Source organism: Pseudophryne corroboree, chromosome 9, assembly GCF_028390025.1.
Source record: "Pseudophryne corroboree isolate aPseCor3 chromosome 9, aPseCor3.hap2, whole genome shotgun sequence".
NCBI classification, from domain to species: Eukaryota; Metazoa; Chordata; class Amphibia; order Anura; family Myobatrachidae; genus Pseudophryne; species Pseudophryne corroboree.
Window position 1 is genome coordinate 468,026,734 of NC_086452.1, and position 23,566 is coordinate 468,050,299.

General features: G+C 45.6%; 1 protein-coding gene across 4 annotated transcripts in view; it reads left to right on the forward strand.

The window, feature by feature from the left end:
- The window catches only part of LOC134958618 (inter-alpha-trypsin inhibitor heavy chain H3-like), a 134,587-nt gene that overhangs the window by 90,333 nt on the left and 20,688 nt on the right, over positions 1-23,566 (forward strand). The window contains exons 18-24 of one of the 4 annotated variants that reach the window (XM_063941329.1): positions 291-323; positions 2,062-2,085; positions 12,481-12,525; positions 13,165-13,188; positions 15,268-15,312; positions 18,130-18,243; positions 19,940-20,108. In XM_063941329.1, coding sequence (XP_063797399.1) covers positions 291-323; positions 2,062-2,085; positions 12,481-12,525; positions 13,165-13,188; positions 15,268-15,312; positions 18,130-18,243; positions 19,940-20,108 — 454 coding nt within the window. The remainder of the gene's footprint in view (positions 1-290; positions 324-2,061; positions 2,086-12,480; positions 12,526-13,164; positions 13,189-15,267; positions 15,313-18,129; positions 18,244-19,939; positions 20,109-23,566) is intronic. The other 3 variants (XM_063941330.1, XM_063941331.1, XM_063941332.1) reach the window with 3 other exon arrangements.

The window sequence follows — 23,566 nt, forward strand, 5'->3', positions numbered from 1 at the left end:
GGGCAGAGACGTGCGGTGAGGTAAATGACTTTATACAGTCAAAACTCTGGCACAAACCTCAGTATGACCGGAAAGGCTCTGCCTCACCTGCCTCACCCCACCGCACGTCACTGGTTTCGGGTGCCTGTAATCCACGCCTGTCCCTGAATACTTCGGATTGTGTGCATAGATTTGTTTGAAATTCATTACAAATATATGTACTTTTTTAAATTATTATTATTATTATTATCAGTAGTAGTATTCATAGTATTTTATTGTATTGCATTCATCATTCTTTCTTTTTGCCCCAGGACATCAGTATGACTATGGAGAGGAAATGGAAGGTAGGTACAATATTTGATTTTCTGCATGAATACAGTATTGTTGCAATGATAATAAAGTTCTATTTTAAATATATATATATTTAGAATGAATAAGTGGTTTTCATCAGATTAAAGTCAGGGGTAACTTTGCAGAAAAAGAGGGTGAGGTTTTTGTGGATCTTATATAGGCACTCCCTCCGAAAGTGAACACTAAGCCTGTGGGGTTGATGTAATGGGATCCGGTCTGAAGATCGACACTGTCTAGGTAGACAATGTTTAGGTCGACCACTATAGGTCGACAGCCACTAGGTCGTCAGGGTTGGAAGGTCGGCAGGGTTTCTAGGTTGAAATGTGCTAGGTCGACAGGCCAAGAGGTCGACATGAGGTTTTTTGTCGTTGAACTTTTACATACTTAACGATCCATGTGGACTACGATTGGAACGGTAATCTGTGCCGAGCGAAGCGAGTCATGCGAGGGAACACGGTGCACTAATTGGGGTTCCCGGTCACTCCACGAAGAAAACGACACCAACCCCACCCCCAAAAAACCCTCATGTCGACCTTTTAACCTGTCGACCTAGCACAAGTCGACCTTCCAACCCTGTCGACCTAGTGATTGTCGACCTATAGTGGTCGACCTAAACATTGACGACCTAGACACTGTCGATCTAATGAACCACACCCGATGTAATAGCCTGCCAGAGGCAGGCTGTGCCCAGGATTACAGCAAGTCCGTCAGTATTTTTAAAGTGCCAATCATCTGGTTTTGCCTTTTAAATGATTGGTGCTTTCAAAATACGGGCAGACTCGCACAGCCTGCAGCTTGCAGGCTGTTACATAAGACCCGATACGGCTCATACACCCCAGTAGTGCCGTGTGGTGGGGACTCTGCATTGTAGAAATGTGGCTGTAGTTAGACGGAGCCTCAGTTTTTGGGTTCAGTTATAATTTAATATCAGTGATGTTTTCATGTTCTGTGGGCCTAATCAGGGCTGCTATCAGAAATTGTGGGGCTCGGGACTGACAAAATAGGCAGCCCCCCCCCCCCCCCCCCCCAGAAATAAATGGTTAAATAAAAAGAAATATATATTTAAAAAAATCAAACATAAAATTTCTATGCAGACACAGAGCAACACCATTTTATGCCCCTTGCATCATATTAAGTCCCTACAGTAATGCCCGTATTATGCCCCACACAGCCAGTGGTGCCGATTGAGGGGGGAGATGGTACAAATTACCCGGGCCCAGGTCTGATGGAGGTGCCCAGTGAGGGTCCAGTAGGGGCCCAGGCCTCCTCCCCCTTACATGGCAGCAGCTGCAGCTCTTCTCCCCATCTCAGCACACTGTGTACTGTGCTGCAGTGTGGCCATGGAGGTGCTTAAAATACTATTTTTTTCAGTATTTCGATTCGCGGTAATTTTGCTTCTTTTTGCAGCAAAAACGTGTTTTCACCACTAATTGAATTCCCCCCTAAGTTCGTGTTGTGTACTTTTTGAAGGAGTTTATTTACATGTCTAGGTGCCCGCCATCATATCTGCCACTAACAAAATATATGCGGGATGTGCATAGGCCTCAAACACAATTGAATTGTGACTGTTTGGGCATCTAAAAAGTCCCATTTAGACTGGATTTTTAGATGCCCAAAACAATTGAATCTGCCCCAGAGTTGGTGACTGTTATAATTGTCCTTCTGTGCATTTATCGGCTTAGTGTAATGTCATTTAATCCACTGAATATTTCTCTGAACTTTTCCTCCTAGATCATGAGATAGATATGTCTTTAGGTAAGTTGTTTTATTTTTTGGTAATTTTTTGGTCTGATTGTCTGTCCTACACGTCTTCTATAGAATATTTTACCTAGTTTGGTTATTTCAAGTACATAAATATATGTCATATGCAGAACACTGAGATTGTGATCCTGATTGTTACTGTGTATTATAGCAATTTTAACCCATTTTTACCTAAAAATGTCATGTTATTAGGAGGGGCCGAAACTAGGATTTTCGTCACCCGGGGCAAGGCAGTAATTTGTCGCCCCCCACCAAAAATAAATAAATAAATACATAAAACAAAAAACAAACAAACAAACAAACAAACAAACCCTATCAGACTAAAATAATCAGATTATCAAACATTTTGAAAAAAGGGGATACTACTGGACAATATTCCGCTATGTGCCTCAAATGCCCTATGGGTCACATGAACCTCCAGCGTGTTCAACTACATACTCCTCTGTGTGTCCCCATACATTGCACTATGGGGGTCATTCAGAGTTGATCACTCGCTAGCTGGTTTTTGCAGTCCTGCTATCGCATAGTCGCCACCCACCGGGGGAGTGTATTTTAACTAGAGATGAGCGGGTTCGGTTTCTCTGAATCCGAACCCGCCCGAACTTCATGTTTTTTTACACGGGTCCGAGCGACTCGGATCTTCCCGCCTTGCTCGGTTAACCCGAGCGCGCCCGAACGTCATCATCACGCTGTCGGATTCTCGCGAGGCTCGGATTCTATCGCGAGACTCGGATTCTATATAAGGAGCCGCGCGTCGCGGCCATTTTCACACGGGAAATTGAGATTGATAGGGAGAGGACGTGGCTGGCGTCCACTCCGTTTAGAAATTAAAATAGATAGGAGAGTGAGAGTGAGACACTTCATTTACTTACTGGAGCTTAGGAGGAGTTATACTAGTGACTGATGACCAGTGACCTGACCACCAGTGCAGTTTTATAATTTATTATTATTTAATAATCCGTTCTGTTCTTGTTCTCTGCCTGAAAAAAACGATACACAGTGACTAAGTCACACTCACATACCATATCTGTGCTCAGCCCAGTGTGCTGCATCATCTATGTATAATATCTGACTGTGCTCACACAGCTTAATTGTGGGGGAGACTGGGGAGCAGTTATAGGTTATAGCAGGAGCCAGGAGTACATATTAAACAGTGCACACTTTTGCTGCCAGAGTGCCACTGCCAGTGTGACTGACCACTGACCACTGTGACCAGTGACCTGACCACACTGACCACCAGTATAGTATATTGTGATTGAATGTCTGCCTGAAAAAGTACACTCGTCGTGTGACTTGTGTGGTGTTTTTTTATTCTATAAAAATTAAAAAACTCATTCTGCTGACAGACAGTGTCCAGCAGGTCCGTCATTATATAATATATACCTGTCCGGCTGCAGTAGTGATATATATATATATTTTATATCATTATTTATCATCCAGTCTATACTAGCAGCAGACACAGTACGGTAGTTCACGGCTGTAGCTACCTCTGTGTCGGCACTCGGCAGTCCATCCATAATTGTATACCACCTACCCGTGGTTTTTTTTTTCTTTCTTCTTTATACATACTACATCTCATTATCATCCAGTCTATATTAGCAGCAGACACAGTACAGTACGGTAGTCCACGGCTGTAGCTACCTCTGTGTCGGCACTCGGCAGTCCATCCATAATTGTATACCACCTACCCGTGGTTTTTTTTTCTTTCTTCTTTATACATACTACATCTCATTATCATCCAGTCTATATTAGCAGCAGACACAGTACAGTACGGTAGTCCACGGCTGTAGCTACCTCTGTGTCGGCACTCGGCAGTCCATCCATAATTGTATACCACCTACCCGTGGTTTTTTTTTCTTTCTTCTTTATACATACTACATCTCATTATCATCCAGTCTATATTAGCAGCAGACACAGTACAGTACGGTAGTCCACGGCTGTAGCTATCTCTGTGTCGGCACTCGGCAGTCCATCCATAATTGTATACCACCTACCCGTGGTTTTTTTTTCTTTCTTCTTTATACATACTACATCTCATTATCAACCAGTCTATATTAGCAGCAGACACAGTACAGTACGGTAGTCCACGGCTGTAGCTACCTCTGTGTCGGCACTCGGCAGTCCATCCATAATTGTATACCACCTACCCGTGGTTTTTTTTTTCTTTCTTCTTTATACATACTACATCTCATTATCAACCAGTCTATATTAGCAGCAGACACAGTACGGTAGTTCACGGCTGTAGCTACCTCTGTGTCGGCACTCGGCAGTCCATCCATAATTGTATACCACCTACCCGTGGTTTTTTTTTTCTTTCTTCTTTATACATACTACATCTCATTATCATCCAGTCTATATTAGCAGCAGACACAGTACAGTACGGTAGTCCATGGCTGTAGCTACCTCTGTGTCGGCACTCGGCAGTCCATCCATAATTGTATACCACCTACCCGTGGTTTTTTTTCTTTCTTCTTTATACATACTACATCTCATTATCATCCAGTCTATATTAGCAGCAGACACAGTACAGTACGGTAGTCCACGGCTGTAGCTACCTCTGTGTCGGCACTCGGCAGTCCATCCATAATTGTATACCACCTACCCGTGGTTTTTTTTTTCTTTCTTCTTTATACATACTACATCTCATTATCAACCAGTCTATATTAGCAGCAGACACAGTACAGTACGGTAGTCCACGGCTGTAGCTACCTCTGTGTCGGCACTCGGCAGTCCATCCATAATTGTATACCACCTACCCGTGGTTTTTTTCTTTCTTTCTTCTTTATACATACTACATCTCATTATCATCCAGTCTATATTAGCAGCAGACACAGTACAGTACGGTAGTCCACGGCTGTAGCTACCTCTGTGTCGGCACTCGGCAGTCCATCCATAATTGTATACCACCTACCCGTGGATTTTTTTTCTTTCTTCTTTATACATACTACATCTCATTATCATCCAGTCTATATTAGCAGCAGACACAGTACAGTACGGTAGTCCACGGCTGTAGCTACCTCTGTGTCGGCACTCGGCAGTCCATCCATAATTGTATACCACCTACCCGTGTTTTTTTCTTTTCTTTCTTCTTTATACATACTACATCTCATTATCAACCAGTCTATATTAGCAGCAGACACAGTACAGTACGGTAGTCCACGGCTGTAGCTACCTCTGTGTCGGCACTCGGCAGTCCATCCATAATTGTATACCACCTAGTCCTACCCGTGGTTTTTTTTTTCTTTCTTCTTTATACATACTACATCTCATTATCATCCAGTCTATATTAGCAGCAGACACAGTACAGTACGGTAGTCCACGGCTGTAGCTACCTCTGTGTCGGCACTCGGCAGTCCATCCATAATTGTATACCACCTACCCGTGGTTTTTTTTTTCTTTCTTCTTTATACATACTACATCTCATTATCAACCAGTCTATATTAGCAGCAGACACAGTACAGTACGTTAGTCCACGGCTGTAGCTACCTCTGTGTCGGCACTCGGCAGTCCATCCATAATTGTATACTAGTATCCATCCATCTCCATTGTTTACCTGAGGTGCCTTTTAGTTGTGCCTATTAAAATATGGAGAACAAAAATGTTGAGGTTCCAAAATTAGGGAAAGATCAAGATCCACTTCCACCTCGTGCTGAAGCTGCTGCCACTAGTCATGGCCGAGACGATGAAATGCCAGCAACGTCGTCTGCCAAGGCCGATGCCCAATGTCATAGTACAGAGCATGTCAAATCCAAAACACCAAATATCAGTAAAAAAAGGACTCCAAAACCTAAAATAAAATTGTCGGAGAAGCGTAAACTTGCCAATATGCCATTTACCACACGGAGTGGCAAGGAACGGCTGAGGCCCTGGCCTATGTTCATGGCTAGTGGTTCAGCTTCACATGAGGATGGAAGCACTCAGCCTCTCGCTAGAAAACTGAAAAGACTCAAGCTGGCAAAAGCACCGCAAAGAACTGTGCGTTCTTCGAAATCCCAAATCCACAAGGAGAGTCCAATTGTGTCGGTTGCGATGCCTGACCTTCCCAACACTGGACGTGAAGAACATGCGCCTTCCACCATTTGCACGCCCCCTGCAAGTGCTGGAAGGAGCACCCGCAGTCCAGTTCCTGATAGTCAGATTGAAGATGTCAGTGTTGAAGTACACCAGGATGAGGAGGATATGGGTGTTGCTGGCGCTGGGGAGGAAATTGACCAGGAGGATTCTGATGGTGAGGTGGTTTGTTTAAGTCAGGCACCTGGGGAGACACCTGTTGTCCGTGGGAGGAATATGGCCACTGACATGCCTGGTGAAAATACAAAAAAAATCAGCTCTTCGGTCTGGAAGTATTTCAACAGAAATGCGGACAACAGGTGTCAAGCCGTGTGTTGCCTTTGTCAAGCTGTAATAAGTAGGGGTAAGGACGTTAACCACCTCGGAACATCCTCCCTTATACGTCACCTGCAGCGCATTCATAATAAGTCAGTGACAAGTTCAAAAACTTTGGGCGACAGCGGAAGCAGTCCACTGACCAGTAAATCCCTTCCTCTTGTAACCAAGCTCACGCAAACCACCCCACCAACTCCCTCAGTGTCAATTTCCTCCTTCCCCAGGAATGCCAATAGTCCTGCAGGCCATGTCACTGGCAATTCTGACGAGTCCTCTCCTGCCTGGGATTCCTCCGATGCATCCTTGCGTGTAACGCCTACTGCTGCTGGCGCTGCTGTTGTTGCTGCTGGGAGTCGATGGTCATCCCAGAGGGGAAGTCGTAAGCCCACTTGTACTACTTCCAGTAAGCAATTGACTGTTCAACAGTCCTTTGCGAGGAAGATGAAATATCACAGCAGTCATCCTGCTGCAAAGCGGATAACTGAGGCCTTGACAACTATGTTGGTGTTAGACGTGCGTCCGGTATCCGCCGTTAGTTCACAGGGAACTAGACAATTTATTGAGGCAGTGTGCCCCCGTTACCAAATACCATCTAGGTTCCACTTCTCTAGGCAGGCGATACCGAGAATGTACACGGACGTCAGAAAAAGACTCACCAGTGTCCTAAAAAATGCAGTTGTACCCAATGTCCACTTAACCACGGACATGTGGACAAGTGGAGCAGGGCAGGGTCAGGACTATATGACTGTGACAGCCCACTGGGTAGATGTATGGACTCCCGCCGCAAGAACAGCAGCGGCGGCACCAGTAGCAGCATCTCGCAAACGCCAACTCTTTCCTAGGCAGGCTACGCTTTGTATCACCGGTTTCCAGAATACGCACACAGCTGAAAACCTCTTACGGCAACTGAGGAAGATCATCGCGGAATGGCTTACCCCAATTGGACTCTCCTGTGGATTTGTGGCATCGGACAACGCCAGCAATATTGTGTGTGCATTAAATATGGGCAAATTCCAGCACGTCCCATGTTTTGCACATACCTTGAATTTGGTGGTGCAGAATTTTTAAAAAAACGACAGGGGCGTGCAAGAGATGCTGTCGGTGGCCAGAAGAATTGCGGGACACTTTCGGCGTACAGGCACCACGTACAGAAGACTGGAGCACCACCAAAAACTACTGAACCTGCCCTGCCATCATCTGAAGCAAGAAGTGGTAACGAGGTGGAATTCAACCCTCTATATGCTTCAGAGGTTGGAGGAGCAGCAAAAGGCCATTCAAGCCTATACAATTGAGCACGATATAGGAGGTGGAATGCACCTGTCTCAAGCGCAGTGGAGAATGATTTCAACGTTGTGCAAGGTTCTGATGCCCTTTGAACTTGCCACACGTGAAGTCAGTTCAGACACTGCCAGCCTGAGTCAGGTCATTCCCCTCATCAGGCTTTTGCAGAAGAAGCTGGAGACATTGAAGGAGGAGCTAACACGGAGCGATTCCGCTAGGCATGTGGGACTTGTGGATGGAGCCCTTAATTCGCTTAACAAGGATTCACGGGTGGTCAATCTGTTGAAATCAGAGCACTACATTTTGGCCACCGTGCTCGATCCTAGATTTAAAACCTACCTTGGATCTCTCTTTCCGGCAGACACAAGTCTGCTGGGGTTCAAAGACCTGCTGGTGAGAAAATTGTCAAGTCAAGCGGAACGCGACCTGTCAACATCTCCTCCTTCACATTCTCCCGCAACTGGGGGTGCGAGGAAAAGGCTCAGAATTCCGAGCCCACCCGCTGGCGGTGATGCAGGGCAGTCTGGAGCGACTGCTGATGCTGACATCTGGTCCGGACTGAAGGACCTGACAACGATTACGGACATGTCGTCTACTGTCACTGCATATGATTCTCTCAACATTGAAAGAATGGTGGAGGATTATATGAGTGACCGCATCCAAGTAGGCACGTCACACAGTCCGTACTTATACTGGCAGGAAAAAGAGGCAATTTGGAGGCCCTTGCACAAACTGGCTTTATTCTACCTAAGTTGCCCTCCCACAAGTGTGTTTTCCGAAAGAGTGTTTAGTGCCGCCGCTCACCTTGTCAGCAATCGGCGTACGAGGTTACATCCAGAAAATGTGGAGAAGATGATGTTCATTAAAATGAATTATAATCAATTCCTCCGCGGAGACATTGACCAGCAGCAATTGCCTCCACAAAGTACACAGGGAGCTGAGATGGTGGATTCCAGTGGGGACGAATTGATAATCTGTGAGGAGGGGGATGTACACGGTGATATATCGGAGGATGATGATGAGGTGGACATCTTGCCTCTGTAGAGCCAGTTTGTGCAAGGAGAGATTAATTGCTTCTTTTTTGGTGGGGGTCCAAACCAACCCGTCATATCAGTCACAGTCGTGTGGCAGACCCTGTCACTGAAATGATGGGTTGGTTAAAGTGTGCATGTCCTGTTTATACAACATAAGGGTGGGTGGGAGGGCCCAAGGACAATTCCATCTTGCACCTCTTTTTTCTTTAATTTTTCTTTGCGTCATGTGCTGTTTGGGGAGGGTTTTTTGGAAGGGACATCCTACGTGACACTGCAGTGACACTCCTAGATGGGCCCGGTGTTTGTGTCGGCCACTAGGGTCGCTTATCTTACTCACACAGCTACCTCATTGCGCCTCTTTTTTTCTTTGCGTCATGTGCTGTTTGGGGAGGGTTTTTTGGAAGGGACATCCTGCGTGACACTGCAGTGACACTCCTAGATGGGCCCGGTGTTTGTGTCGGCCACTAGGGTCGCTTATCTTACTCACACAGCTACCTCATTGCGCCTCTTTTTTTCTTTGCGTCATGTGCTGTTTGGGGAGGGTTTTTTGGAAGGGACATCCTGCGTGACACTGCAGTGACACTCCTAGATGGGCCCGGTGTTTGTGTCGGCCACTAGGGTCGCTTATCTTACTCACACAGCTACCTCATTGCGCCTCTTTTTTTCTTTGCGTCATGTGCTGTTTGGGGAGGGTTTTTTGGAAGGGACATCCTGCGTGACACTGCAGTGACACTCCTAGATGGGCCCGGTGTTTGTGTCGGCCACTAGGGTCGCTTATCTTACTCACACAGCTACCTCATTGCGCCTCTTTTTTTCTTTGCGTCATGTGCTGTTTGGGGAGGGTTTTTTGGAAGGGACATCCTGCGTGACACTGCAGTGCCACTCCTAGATGGGCCCGGTGTTTGTGTCGGCCACTAGGGTCGCTTATCTTACTCACACAGCTACCTCATTGCGCCTCTTTTTTTCTTTGCGTCATGTGCTGTTTGGGGAGGGTTTTTTGGAAGGGACATCCTGCGTGACACTGCAGTGACACTCCTAGATGGGCCCGGTGTTTGTGTCGGCCACTAGGGTCGCTTATCTTACTCACACAGCTACCTCATTGCGCCTCTTTTTTTCTTTGCGTCATGTGCTGTTTGGGGAGGGTTTTTTGGAAGGGACATCCTGCGTGACACTGCAGTGCCACTCCTAGATGGGCCCGGTGTTTGTGTCGGCCACTAGGGTCGCTTATCTTACTCACACAGCTACCTCATTGCGCCTCTTTTTTTCTTTGCGTCATGTGCTGTTTGGGGAGGGTTTTTTGGAAGGGACATCCTGCGTGACACTGCAGTGACACTCCTAGATGGGCCCGGTGTTTGTGTCGGCCACTAGGGTCGCTTATCTTACTCACACAGCTACCTCATTGCGCCTCTTTTTTTCTTTGCGTCATGTGCTGTTTGGGGAGGGTTTTTTGGAAGGGGCATCCTGCGTGACACTGCAGTGACACTCCTAGATGGGCCCGGTGTTTGTGTCGGCCACTAGGGTCGCTTATCTTACTCACACAGCTACCTCATTGCGCCTCTTTTTTTCTTTGCGTCATGTGCTGTTTGGGGAGGGTTTTTTGGAAGGGACATCCTGCGTGACACTGCAGTGCCACTCCTAGATGGGCCAGGTGTTTGTGTCGGCCACTAGGGTCGCTTAGCTTAGTAATCCAGCGACCTCGGTGCAAATTTTAGGACTAAAAATAATATTGTGAGGTGTGAGGTATTCAGAATAGACTGAAAATGAGTGGAAATGATGGCTTTTGAGGTTAATAATACTTTGGGATCAAAATGACCCCCAAATTTTATGATTTAAGCTGTTTTTTAGGGTTTTTTGGAAAAAAACACCCGAATCCAAAACACACCCGAATCCGACAAAAAAAATTCTGTTAGGTTTTGCCAAAACGCGGTCGAACCCAAAACACGGCCGCGGAACCGAACCCAAAACCAAAACACAAAACCCGAAAAATTTCCGGCGCTCATCTCTAATTTTAACTTTGCAAGCGTGCAATCGCATGTGCAGCCGAGCTGTACTAAAAAAAATTTGAGCAGTTTCTTTCTGAGTAGCCCAGAACTTACTCAGCCGCTGCGATCACTTCAGCCTGTCCGAGGCTGGAATTGACGTCAGACACCCGCCCTGCAAACGCATGGTTATGCCTGCGTTTCTCCAAACACACCCAGAAAACGGTCAGTTGCCACCCACAAACGCCTTCTTCCTGTCAATCACCTTGCGATCGGCCATGCAAATGGATTCTTCACGCAAACCCATCGCAGAGCAACGAACCGCTGTGTACCCCTGTGAAGCGCCTGTGCATTGTAGTGCATACGCATGCGCAGTTCTGACCTGATCGTAGCATCGCAAAAAACGCTGGCGAGCGATCAGATCTAAAAGACCCCCTATATCATAGCACTTTATCACTGCACTACATGCCACTTTCCACTGCACTACACCCCCTATTAAGCTACACCAAATCCCCCTATCTGGGAGGCAAAGCGGAGGTTGATACTGCTAACTGGGAGCACAGTGCGCTTCTATAGCTTGTACGGTGCACCGCACGTTAGTCGCAGCACTGCATGGCAAAGAAGACAGTTTAAGACAATAACCGACATAGGAGAGATCCCAGGTACTGGAGCTCACTCGCACAGCGTCGGAGCCAGCTGCGGGCAGACAGGGTCAGATACATTGCCCTTGGAGCTGTCTGCTGTCTCAATGGAGCAGCACAGAACTGATGGTAAAAAAAAAAAACACAAACAAACCCTGCTCCTCTGTAACTCCTTGGCGCCCCCTCAAATCCTGCACCTGGGGCACATGCCCCCTTAGCCCCCCCCCCCTAGTTACGGCCCTGTTATTAGATCTCACATCGGTTAGCTGGTGGGTACACCAGGGTTTGTGCACACGGGAGCTTGCAACGGGTTCTATATATCCATTCTGCCAGCCCTCGGATCATTGTCCCAGGTGCTATATTATCTTCCCTCTGTATCACCTGTGACTTATGTCATTAGTCAGCTTTGTGCATTACATAAGGACTATAATAGTGCGCCTGTTGTTACCTAGCAACCTCTAACAATGCACAGAACTAATGCAGTATTTCTCTTACATTATGTAAGCGGTCCTGTGAATGTGCAAAGAACGCAAGGCCTAAGGGCCGCAACATAAGTAGTAGTACAGGTTCCACATCTCCTGGAGTGCCGTCTAATGAGATACGGTTAAACATGCGTGGTGATGCTGAGTGTTGTGTCTCTCCATTTGATTGGTTGTCATTCCCTCCAGCTGATTTATTGCCGTTGTGGCTTTATAACAACAAGATGTAACTTTTTATTCAAAGTTATTACTCGTTATTTCCTTTTGGATATCATCCTGGAAGAAGATTCTCCTTTGATGTATACAGTCAACGTTAGATGTGGGGGGGATTGTTTTCCATAACACTTTTTATGGAGAATGCAAATTACTCATTAATTAATAACGCGTGGCCGCCTGATTCAGATCCCGCTGCTTTTCCTCTACATGTTGCAGAGTGCCGATGTTCAGTACTGTGCGCATGTGTGCGATTTCGGAAGCAGAATGGCTGCAAGACATCAGCGGGTTGGCAGTCTGCTGCCGTTAGCGGGCGGGGAGGGGGCGACGATGGTGATGTCACTTAATTCACTGAAAGCTTTACTCTTCCTCCTAGTTCCCGACATGTTCATGAGAGGGCCCAAAGTAGGAGGAGGAAGAGGTACGTTGTTTTGGGGGTTTCTTTTGGGATTTTTAAATATGACTTGTAGACTGTTTCTATCCTACGTGTCTTCCTCAGAACTTTTTCTTGTAAATTGATTCATTCAAATACATAAAAATACCGCACACCCTGATACACAACCGCGCGCAAACCACACGCATTGGCGATGTTCACATAGTGATTTTCTGCAACTGCACATGTGCAAAAACTCTCAGGATCTACTATGACACGTGCGCTATGCAGTGTGTACGCACAAAGGTGCACGGTATCAGAAACGTGATGCCCGTTCCCGGGTGGTGACTGGTAGGTGGCTAGTAGTGCACGCAAACATGGTCTGCCTCATGGGTGTGTTATGGGGGCGTCGCGTGCGTGTCGGCGATAGTGGTTACGTCAAGTATACACATCCAAATCCTAATTTCATGCATCTGAAATGTCAACAATTCAGATGTATTTATGCATACATTACACAATTATTGTAGTACAGTATGTAGTACTGTGGTTTATCTGGTTGCTAAAATACTACACAACCAAAGCCTGTTCATGCTAATTTCTTTGATGTATGTACATACAATTTAATGTTAATACTTTGCACAATATACATACAGTTTCCCTGATTACATATTTATGTTCTTGTTCCAGTGAATTCTGATGATGAAGTAGAAGGTATGTACTGTTCCTAAGTTTCTGATTAAACACAGTATTTCTTGCAATGAGAATAAAAAAAGCTATAACTACATATATTTGTTAACAGCCGTGGCTCGGCTCATCAGGTGTGCAGGTTCTGGCCGTTACCAAGCGACCAGGGCGCTGCACCTCCTCCGTCAGCCGGCGCTTCCGGGTCCCGTCCTGCACCTAGCAGCGCTACCGCAGGAGGGACTGGGAGCTGCTGAGTACCTAGCAATCGGGACGCTAGACGCAGGCAGCGTTCCGGTTGCTGGGCAACTAGTATGTCAGCTATCCTGTGGACGTGCAGCAACGCAGCTGCACGACCTTTCCTCCAATCATCCCCTCTCTGGATTCCTGGGGCTGATTGGAGCAGCCACATATAAATTCCCTTCCTGGTCACTTGCAATCTGCTGGTTATAGTTCCTGCTACATGTGAGAATCTGTCAGCTCCGTGAATTCCTGAAGTTCGGTTACCCAGTCTAGATCATTATCCTGATGGGATCCAGCTCACCTTGAAATCAGGTTTTGTGTGGACCTTCCACACAGATACTTATCTCTTATTTATTCTTTTATTGGTTACCATCTTGTGCATTGTTGCATTCATATACATTTTATACTTAGTTGCTTATTCCACCCTGTGCATTGTTGCATTCACATACATTCTGTTACTGATCTCAGCTTGTGAAGTGGGAAGCTTGATCAAGGTTGTTTCCAGTTTGTGTCTCTCTGCACTTGTACCTTACTCTTGCCCAGCCTCCAATAGTTGCCTTGTCCATCCATAAGTCCTGGGGGCATCTGAGTATGGGGTGGACCTAATTCACCCTGGAAAGGCGGCTGCCAAAGGTGAAGCCTAGCAGTGCAAGAGGCTAAATAACTGCTGGGCAATTGTAATTGTGTGAGCGCCACCTGGTACCACCTGGCAGCCCTCATAACAGTGTAGTCCTCATAACAGTATCATTACAGTTGTTCCACGTGTCAAGCCAATCCACTATATCCGTCTCATAACCATACTTCTGCGTCACTTAGTCCAGGTTTCTACTCCGGATCATAACAGTATTAAGAGTTATTTAGAATGGATATGCAGCTATATCCTCTGTCCTCTGCCTTAGCACCCACTGCATTCACCATAGCACTTTAGGAATATATCCTAGAGATTGCTTTCATCAGACCACACATGAGGGGTAACTTGGAAGGAAAAGAGGGTTGGGGTACTTGGGGGTTTATTCATGAAGCAGTGAAAATTATGGAGAAATGAGCCCATGGAGAAGTTGACCATGGCAACCAATTGGCTGCTCCATACAACTGTATAGTATGCAAATTATAAATGTTACTTCACTGCTGATTGATTGCCATGGGCAACTTCTCCACTCTTTCACTGCTTCATGAATAGACCCATTGTGTTCTAAAGAGAAACTCTTGCCTCCTCCATCTGGGCCCCCTGCTCTGTAGCCGGCAGCAAAATAGTCTGCGCACTAGGGGGCAAACATAGTATTGCACATGCACAGAACTCCTGAGACATGGTGCAGTGGCCATTTTCTCAGCTATTTCCTTACTGGACATGTGCAAAATGCTGGGAAAATGGCTGCCATGTAATTTTCCTGGAGATTTATGGAGAGGTGCTGCCACCAACGATGGACTCTGAAAAAGGTGGCGCAGAGTGTGCAGTGTGTTTCCCCCCCTGGACTCCGGATGCCCATGTGCACACTGCACCCATTATAGATATGCCACTGACCATGTGGAAGGTGTACTAAGCAGTGCAAAGGGTGGAGAAGTGGACCAGTTGTCCACGACAACCAATCAGCTGCTACATGGCATTTTTTAGAATGTGCTTGATAAATTACCTCAAAGTTGATATGGTGTTTCTGTATGATGTCACAGCCAAGCGAGACACTCCTACTGACCCACTGAGCAACAGAACATGCCACGCCCTCTTCCTGGGGACACTGTTATGGTTTAAAGAGTAAAGTTAAAAAAAGAAACTATTTGTGTCGTGTATGTATGATACATGTGCTACGCGCGTGTTTCTGCATAAATTGCATTATTTCCAGGAGCTGATTTTCAATTATTTTTTTGTAGCAGGAACTGCAAGTAGCACAATCTCTGCAACTCACTCGCCGCCACGTAAGTACAAATTGTTACTATAAATTATCTTAGAAGCATGACAATGTTTGTAATGTTTCTTCTACACAAAGTTTTTAAAAGTTTATTAATGTTTGTGATGTAAGATAATAATATTTCTAGGGAACATTATATGTTATTGACATACCTGATGTGGTCACCATGACATGATAGTTGGGCCCACATTTGTGGACAAAATTGTCCTAAGAACCTCATTGTTCCTCCATGTTTATTTTATTTCTGTGTGGCACTACAAGTCTCAGCAAGGTAGCACATTTTATGTTTAAAATTAGGTTGTGCAGTTCAGCGCCCCAACCCTTAACATTGTATCAAAAATAGTACAAGGGTGCCACTTAGTATAAGGCCGAGGAGACGTGTGATCTCTACCTCAGGGGTTTGATTACTAAAGCCGCCACTTCCAAATGTGTTTAAGCCCAAAACATAAAAAGGGACAGTCACCTACTTCCAGGGGGTAGAATCACATAGTAGTTCTGTCCAGGGCCGTAACTAGTTCTTGCTATGTACATATTAGTAGCGGTGCTCCTGGCTATTTCTGTACTGGGTGCACCACTACTAATATACACTGCAGCGGGCAGTGACTGTCCTGTGCACCGCCTCCCCTGACTCCTAGATTGCTGCCAACAGTGCCCTGATGAGGAGTCATTCCATTGGTCAGACAGGTACTATTAATGTGTGGGCATAATGTGTAAGGGGCACTACTACTGTGGGCATAATGTGTAAAGGGCACTACTACTGTGGGCAACATGTGCAAGGGGCACTACTACTGTGGATATAATGTGTAAGGACCACTACTGTGTGGTATAATGTGTAAGGGGCACTACTACTGTGGACATAATGTGTAAGGACCACTACTGTGTGGTATAATGTGTAAGGGGCACTACTACTGTGGACATAATGTGTAAGGACCACTACTGTGTGGTATAATGTGTAAGGGGCACTACTACTGTGGACATAATGTGTAAGGACCACTACTGTGTGGTATAATGTGTAAGGGGCACTACTACTGTGGACATAATGTGTAAGGACCACTACTGTGTGGTTTATTGTGTTAGGGACACTACTACTGTGGACATAATGTGTAAGGACCACTACTGTGTGGTATAATGTGTAAGGGGCACTACTACTGTGGACATAATGTGTAAGGACCACTACTGTGTGGTATAATGTGTAAGGGGCACTACTACTGTGGACATAATGTGTAAGGACCACTACTGTGTGGTATAATGTGTAAGGGGCACTACTACTGTGGACATAATGTGTAAGGACCACTACTGTGTGGTATAATGTGTAAGGGGCACTACTACTGTGGACATAATGTGTAAGGACCACTACTGTGTGGTATAATGTGTAAGGGGCACTACTACTGTGGACATAATGTGTAAGGACCACTACTGTGTGGTTTATTGTGTTAGGGACACTACTACTGTGGACATAATGTGTAAGGACCACTACTGTGTGGTATAATGTGTAAGGGGCACTACTACTGTGGACATAATGTGTAAGGACCACTACTGTGTGGTATAATGTGTAAGGGGCACTACTACTGTGGACATAATGTGTAAGGACCACTACTGTGTGGTATAATGTGTAAGGGGCACTACTACTGTGGACATAATGTGTAAGGACCACTACTGTGTGGTATAATGTGTAAGGGGCACTACTACTGTGGACATAATGTGTAAGGACCACTACTGTGTGGTTTATTGTGTTAGGGACACTACTACTGTGGACATAATGTGTAAGGACCACTACTGTGTGGTATAATGTGTAAGGGGCACTACTACTGTGGACATAATGTGTAAGGACCACTACTGTGTGGTATAATGTGTAAGGGGCACTACTACTGTGGGTATATTATGTAAGGGGCACTACTACTGTGGGCATAATGTGTAAAGACCACTACTGTGTGGCATTGTGTAAGGGGCACTATTACTGTGTGCACAATGTGTAAGGAGTGCTACTAGTGCCAGCCAGCACATATATTACATACATCAGAACATGTATGTTTATATGTGCTAAGCGGTTCCCTCCTGCACTGTGTGATCGGTGATGCAGCCACCGCTGGGTCTAGGTAAACCAACCTAGTCCATACAATTAGCAGTAGCTCAACAGACACTTTAGCAAAAACATCCTGGCTGTTATGCCCAGTTATCATGCAAATGTGAAGTATAGTATCTGCGATATTGATCATAGGACTGCTCCATTTGTCCACTAGTTTGGGAGTTGCATGTTAGCGAGCAGCTTAAATTAGTCCCCAACATGGCACAAAAATTCCCAGGCAGAACGAAGCTTTATAAGGGGAAAAATAGTGTGCCAGCTTACTGACCCTATCTACTATAACCCACATAATATTAAAGCCATTTTGATGGAGGTAGGTCCACTATTAAATCCATCTACCTATGGGAGAAACATTTCTGGGTGACCTGAAGTCTTAAACTACAGAACAGCTTGCTTTAACTTTCTATGGACTAACTGAGGGCCCGATGGGATGGAGGGGCCCACTATGAGCTGCCTGTAACTGCAAGGACAGTACTGCCATGTGATTATTTAGCTGAAGAACTGGATTGTATTTAGTGTAGGAGGTCCAGAGAGTTGCTAAAATATACTTCTGCAAAGCTTTCAGACTTTTGGACCATAGATGGTAGTAAAATGAAACTTCGACAAGAATAAAGTAAAGTGAGCTTGTCTTGGGTCCATATGTTGAAATATGGAGACCATATTCACTGCATAGACCTATCCCGGCAACCTGCGCACGTGTTCTCCCTGTGTTTGCAATGTTTGTGTGTTCCTCTGTTACAGCTTGTGAGACATTCCAAGCCCTGATTAGAGATTTCCGCGCCCGTGACAGAATTTGTTTTAAAATTTTGCAAGCTCAAAATATGACTGTGAACCTACTGCATGAGGCAAGTACAGGTGGGTACAGGTAACATCTCTGTATAACTAAATTCTAACCAAGCATATGTATTCTCCTGTAATACCACTTGTGGCCACAAGGAGTGCTGTAGAGTTCTACACTAAGAGGCTGGTTCTGAGTCAGACTTCGTTCCAGACGTCCTTGCGTCTTTTACCCTTCCCTGGTGTACATCCGTGCTTCCGAATGTGTAAGGACTGAGATGCCCATTGAAATACAGATTGCCGCGTCTTTACACGCCACCATTGGTCGCAGTGCTGAAACTTACACCTGTAAAATGGCGAATACAGTTTGTACATCTGCGTATGGCATCATATGTGAGCAGATGAGAGTCTGTGAGGTATATTTACTAAAGTACAAATTTTTAGAGGTGGAGAGGTTGCCCATAGCAACCAATCAGATTGTAGCTATTATCTTCTAGAAGGTGCTAGATACATGACAAGTAGAATCTGACTCCACTTATAAAACCCGGCACTTTAGTAATATACCCCAGTATACGCAACTGCTTTCACTTTCAATGACATTCCTGTGACATTCTCATAAGACGCAACATGCCGTGTGTCTATTTAGCCACTCCCCCATTACCTCCCAGTCGCCGCCCAGAAACTGCGCATCCAGATCGGGAGTATACCCGTCTATGTACGTACACCATTGAGACACATGCGCTGTGCGGCAAAGACGCATACAGAAAACATCCCTCCACTGTGTCTGACACTGCCACTGCCTCCAACCCAGAATCAAGCCTTAGCTTTTTTTTTAAGAGGCCCGGGTGGAGATGAGATGTTTGTACAGTAAAATGCAGGACCGAAAATAGGATTTTTGTCATCTGGGGCAAAGCAGTAACTTGCCGTCCTCAACTCTGCCGGCCGAAGAGGAGACAAGGTGGTGGGGTGACGGGAGAAGTGACTGGAAGTAGCAGGTGTCAGCGGTGTGTCTCCAACGTGTATCAGCCACTCACACAGACGCCGGTCTCACTGCTACTGATAACTGTGTGAAAGTGACCTTCTCTGCGCCCCTTCAAATCCGGCGCATGGCACATGCCCCCCTAGGACCCCCCCCCAGTTACGGCCCTGTAAAATGCTTCATGGGGACAGGACCTACTATTGGCCTTGGACGTCAGTGGGTATGGGCCACCTAAAATACAGAATGAGCATTTGAGCATTGAATGTCCTTGCAGCTCACCCGCAGCTGACATGTAAGAGAAGCAGCTGGCAGGTTCATACCGGTAAATCGCCTCCATGTGAGAGTTACGCGGGGAGTGTGGCGCTTGTCTTTGATGTCAGACACTGGCATACCAATCATAGTTACAGGGTGTGCCGTGCACATGGGCACCTGGGTCATGTGGGGCTTTAAACACTCTGTACCCAAAATGGTTGCCTGCAGTGGGACTTTTATATGATATATATATTATATATATAAATATGTGTTGTGACCTGGAATGTGGGTGTGAGCCGCTTTCAGCTGGAGCAGGGACATGTCCTTTGCCAGTACTGTAAGGGGGCAGCGTGCATGTGGCATTGTGTCAATTATAACACTTTCAGCACAAAAAACATGTTGGAAAACTGGAAGAAAACTGATGTACCGGGGATACGGCGGCATCGTACAGTTGTGGGGTTAATCCATACAGTCTCTTAATAGCTGTGAAATGCAATTTTCATTGTTTTTCCCCCCTGCATTTATATTTCTAATATCCCTCAGGTGTCACAATAAACAGTTACCTGGAGCCACATGCCGATAGTGTTACAAGACTTGGGCTTCTGCATAACAAAATGAGGCTGACAGTGGACGTCACAGCGCACAATATTACCGCGACACACGATGGAGGCGTCACCACCTACGGCTGGGATTCATCCTTTGAAAAAACTGGGTGAGTGGTAAAGAAATCGGGAAAACATATCCCCCCATGTATTCACTTTACTGGCGACAGCTTAGTGGTGGTCATTCCGAGTTGATCGCTAGTTGCATTTGTTCGCAGCGCAGCGATCAGGCTAAAAAAGGGCAGTTCTGCGCATGCGTATGCGGCGCAATGTGCACGTGTGACATACGGGCACAACGAACGATGCGGTTTTGCACAGGGTCTGGCGGTGCATTTCAGTCGCACTGGTTGCCGTCGAGTGATTGACAGGAAGTGGGCATTTCTGGGTGTCAACTGACCGTTTTCAGGGAGTGTTCGCAAAAACGCAGGCGTGGCAGGGAAAACGCAGGCGTGGCTGGGCGGGTGTGTGACGTCAAATCCGGAACTGAATAGTCTGAAGTGATCGCAAGCGCTGAGTAGGTTTTGAGCTACTCTGAAACGACACAAAAATTTTTTGCAGGCGCTTGGCGATAAAAACGTTCGCACTTCTGCTAAGCTTTAATACACTCCCAGTGGGCGGCGGCATAGTGTTTGCATGGCTGCTAAAAACTGCTAGCGAGAGATCAACTCGGAATGACCCCCATAATGCGATAAGAAGTTTATTATCATGTGTATTAAGTGGCTGGAGATAAAGTACCAGCCAATCAGCTCCTAACTGTCATGTCATAGGCTGGATTTGAAAAATGACAGTTGGGAGCTGATTGGCTGGTACTTTATCTTCAGCAACTTTATCTCCATCCAAGGCTTAGTAAATAAACCCCAAAGTGTGTACATGCTTTGTTTCTGATGTAGGCTTATCTGCTATATATATGACAATGCTAAATTCCTTTGTCGTATAAACAACCCTTTATGAAGTCTAAGAACACTGTACGCTGTTTGCTTAAGAAGTACCGTAATGGTACGCTAGTTGCGTAACGATCGCTCAGCCGTAGGCGAGACGCTCAAGCGTCACGTTCGCTCACGGCCCAGTGATCACAGGACACGTTATTGGCTATGACTAGAGTAATGATTCGCTATGGCGTGGCTTACGCTCAAGACCACGAGGAGGTCACCAGCGGCGCAGACGCTCACAATGCTATACCTTTATGTCTAAACCTTATACCAATGAAATACACAGAATACCTTAATGTGAATACAGGGTGTACGTGCAACCTTGTGTAACCTGACTAACTACAAAGCTGCTTGAGCGTCACCGACGCTCAAGTGAACACTTAACACTATAGAAAATACACAGATACTGGTTTAGGGTCCGAAGCCTATTAACTGTATTATATCTAATATACTTGTAAAAAGGGGATAACAGTACAAATGATACACTACAATATAACAAAGACTTCCTAACCACAGAACTAAACAATAAATACAAAAAGACAATACTACACTGACCTAAATGCAATACAATACAATGCTATAATACTATGAGAGATATAAGAGAAAAGAGGAGAGAGAGAGAGAGACGGAGAGAGATGAGAGAAATTGGCTCACAGTAAGACAATGATTACGGAGAGAAAACTTACGCACAAAGGGTATGATCGCATGCGCCTCGATATCCAGCTCCCGGCTATCAGCAGATAACCGTTGATGAGAGAGTGAAGTTGGATATGGTCGGCCTGCCTATTTATGCCCCACACACAATGCAATCTCATAGTCCCTACAATCCCATTGTCCATTGGCCGAAGGAATTCGGCCCTGCATCATAACAAAAGGTCATAGGGTGATTCATACAGGTGGGCTGTGACGACTTCCAACAGCTCAGGTGGGTGGGAAACTAGGTTTCCCGCCGCATACCTGAGTATGTGTAAATAATAGAAATGGACATAAACTTCTTATGTCCATAACTATTCGCACGAGCGATTAATACGCTCCAAACCAACACCGGAATATTGCTAATTAAATACTCTTCCGATGGGTACCAAACACTGCTGTATGATTCCTGTCAGACCCTTCGTACAATACAAAGAGGGATTCCTTTAAACAGGGACCTTCTATATTAACCAAACTTTCAGAAACTATCAAAGGGATCATGATCTATAAACCACATTAATTGTGAAAATATGTAACGAATGAGTCGCACGCTACGACTACATAAACTCTACCGTAAATACGCATACCGCGCCTGCGAGTGCACGCTATTGCGGGTATGCGCCTTCACGGGAGAGCGTACGCATGCGCAGCGCGGACCAGTGTGCGGTGCAAATATGGCAACGTGCATAGAGACATTTTTCTGACTTTGACAGTCCACCCTTTGGCAGTCAATAATAACTGCCACCTTCTAAAATATTTAAGGAGAAAAATGTAAGTCAGGGGTTAATTGATTTCCATGGTGGGGTAAGGAAGAAGAGAGGAGTAGGTGTGAAAAGGGTATGACCTAGTGAGAAAGTAGAAGCATGTGTGTATGAGTCCATGTTTGGAGGGTCATGTATCATCGTGCCGTACGTGTGGTAAATCAAGCTTCGAGGTATTGCGAAGTATACATTTGAATTCCTTCTTATCCTGTGGTACAGGTCTGTGGATGGGCTGTCAAACTCTACCGAGCTCATTTCGGCTGTGGTTGTAACAAAATGGGGATGCACATTTTAGTTGATGATACATGAATGGGGGAGGTATGTGGTTGCTGCTATCTGTGCCTGTATTCCCTATCGTCTATGTGTGTCGTTACCTGGGGGTTGTAGAGATGAAGATAAAGAACACTTACGAAAAATGCAATGATATTCTATGTCAGGGAAATGTACATCTGTTGTTGAAGTTGTGTTCGGTATCTGTTGAGAGTCGTCTTCTTTGCGCTGTATTGCTCCTTAGGCATGAGCAACAAGCTTTGTCAGTGCCATCAGATTTACAAAAAAAATGTTGGGCTAGCGTGAGTTTAAAAGTACTAGGGAAACTGGGGATCCATGGCAAAGTTCATCAAGTGTCCATATTTAAAGTTGTCAAATCTTCTTCTTTGGTCAATCCGTTGTCTGTATACATCTCGTCTCGTCAGCTTCCTCGTCCAAGGGGGTCTTTGTATCTGGGAGAAAAGCAGAAAAACAGGTGAAAGAAACGGACCGTATAATCGCATTTTCATCACATTCTGGTTTCTATCATTGGGTCATAAATCAAATCCAGGTTAATTACAGTTTCCTCACTCCTCAAACTCATCACTCTGGTACTTTGTTTGCACCTCATTAAAGCCTGCCCGCATCTAAATATCAATCCAATCGATATAATGACACCCAAGATACATAGTAGAAACTTTCCAACATCCATTATGACTCCTTGAGCCCAGTCTCCTAAACCGGAGAACCAATTTCGCGGGTTCAACCATGACACCCAACCAGTCAGCTCATTACCTACAGCAGCAAGGGTGAGATTGTGTTTTCGACGAAATTCCCACTTCAATTGGAGAATATCGTCCATCTTTTGGTCTATGACCTCTACCGGATCCTCGGTGCTATTTGTGATATACGTGCAACACTTTATGCCGTACTGTG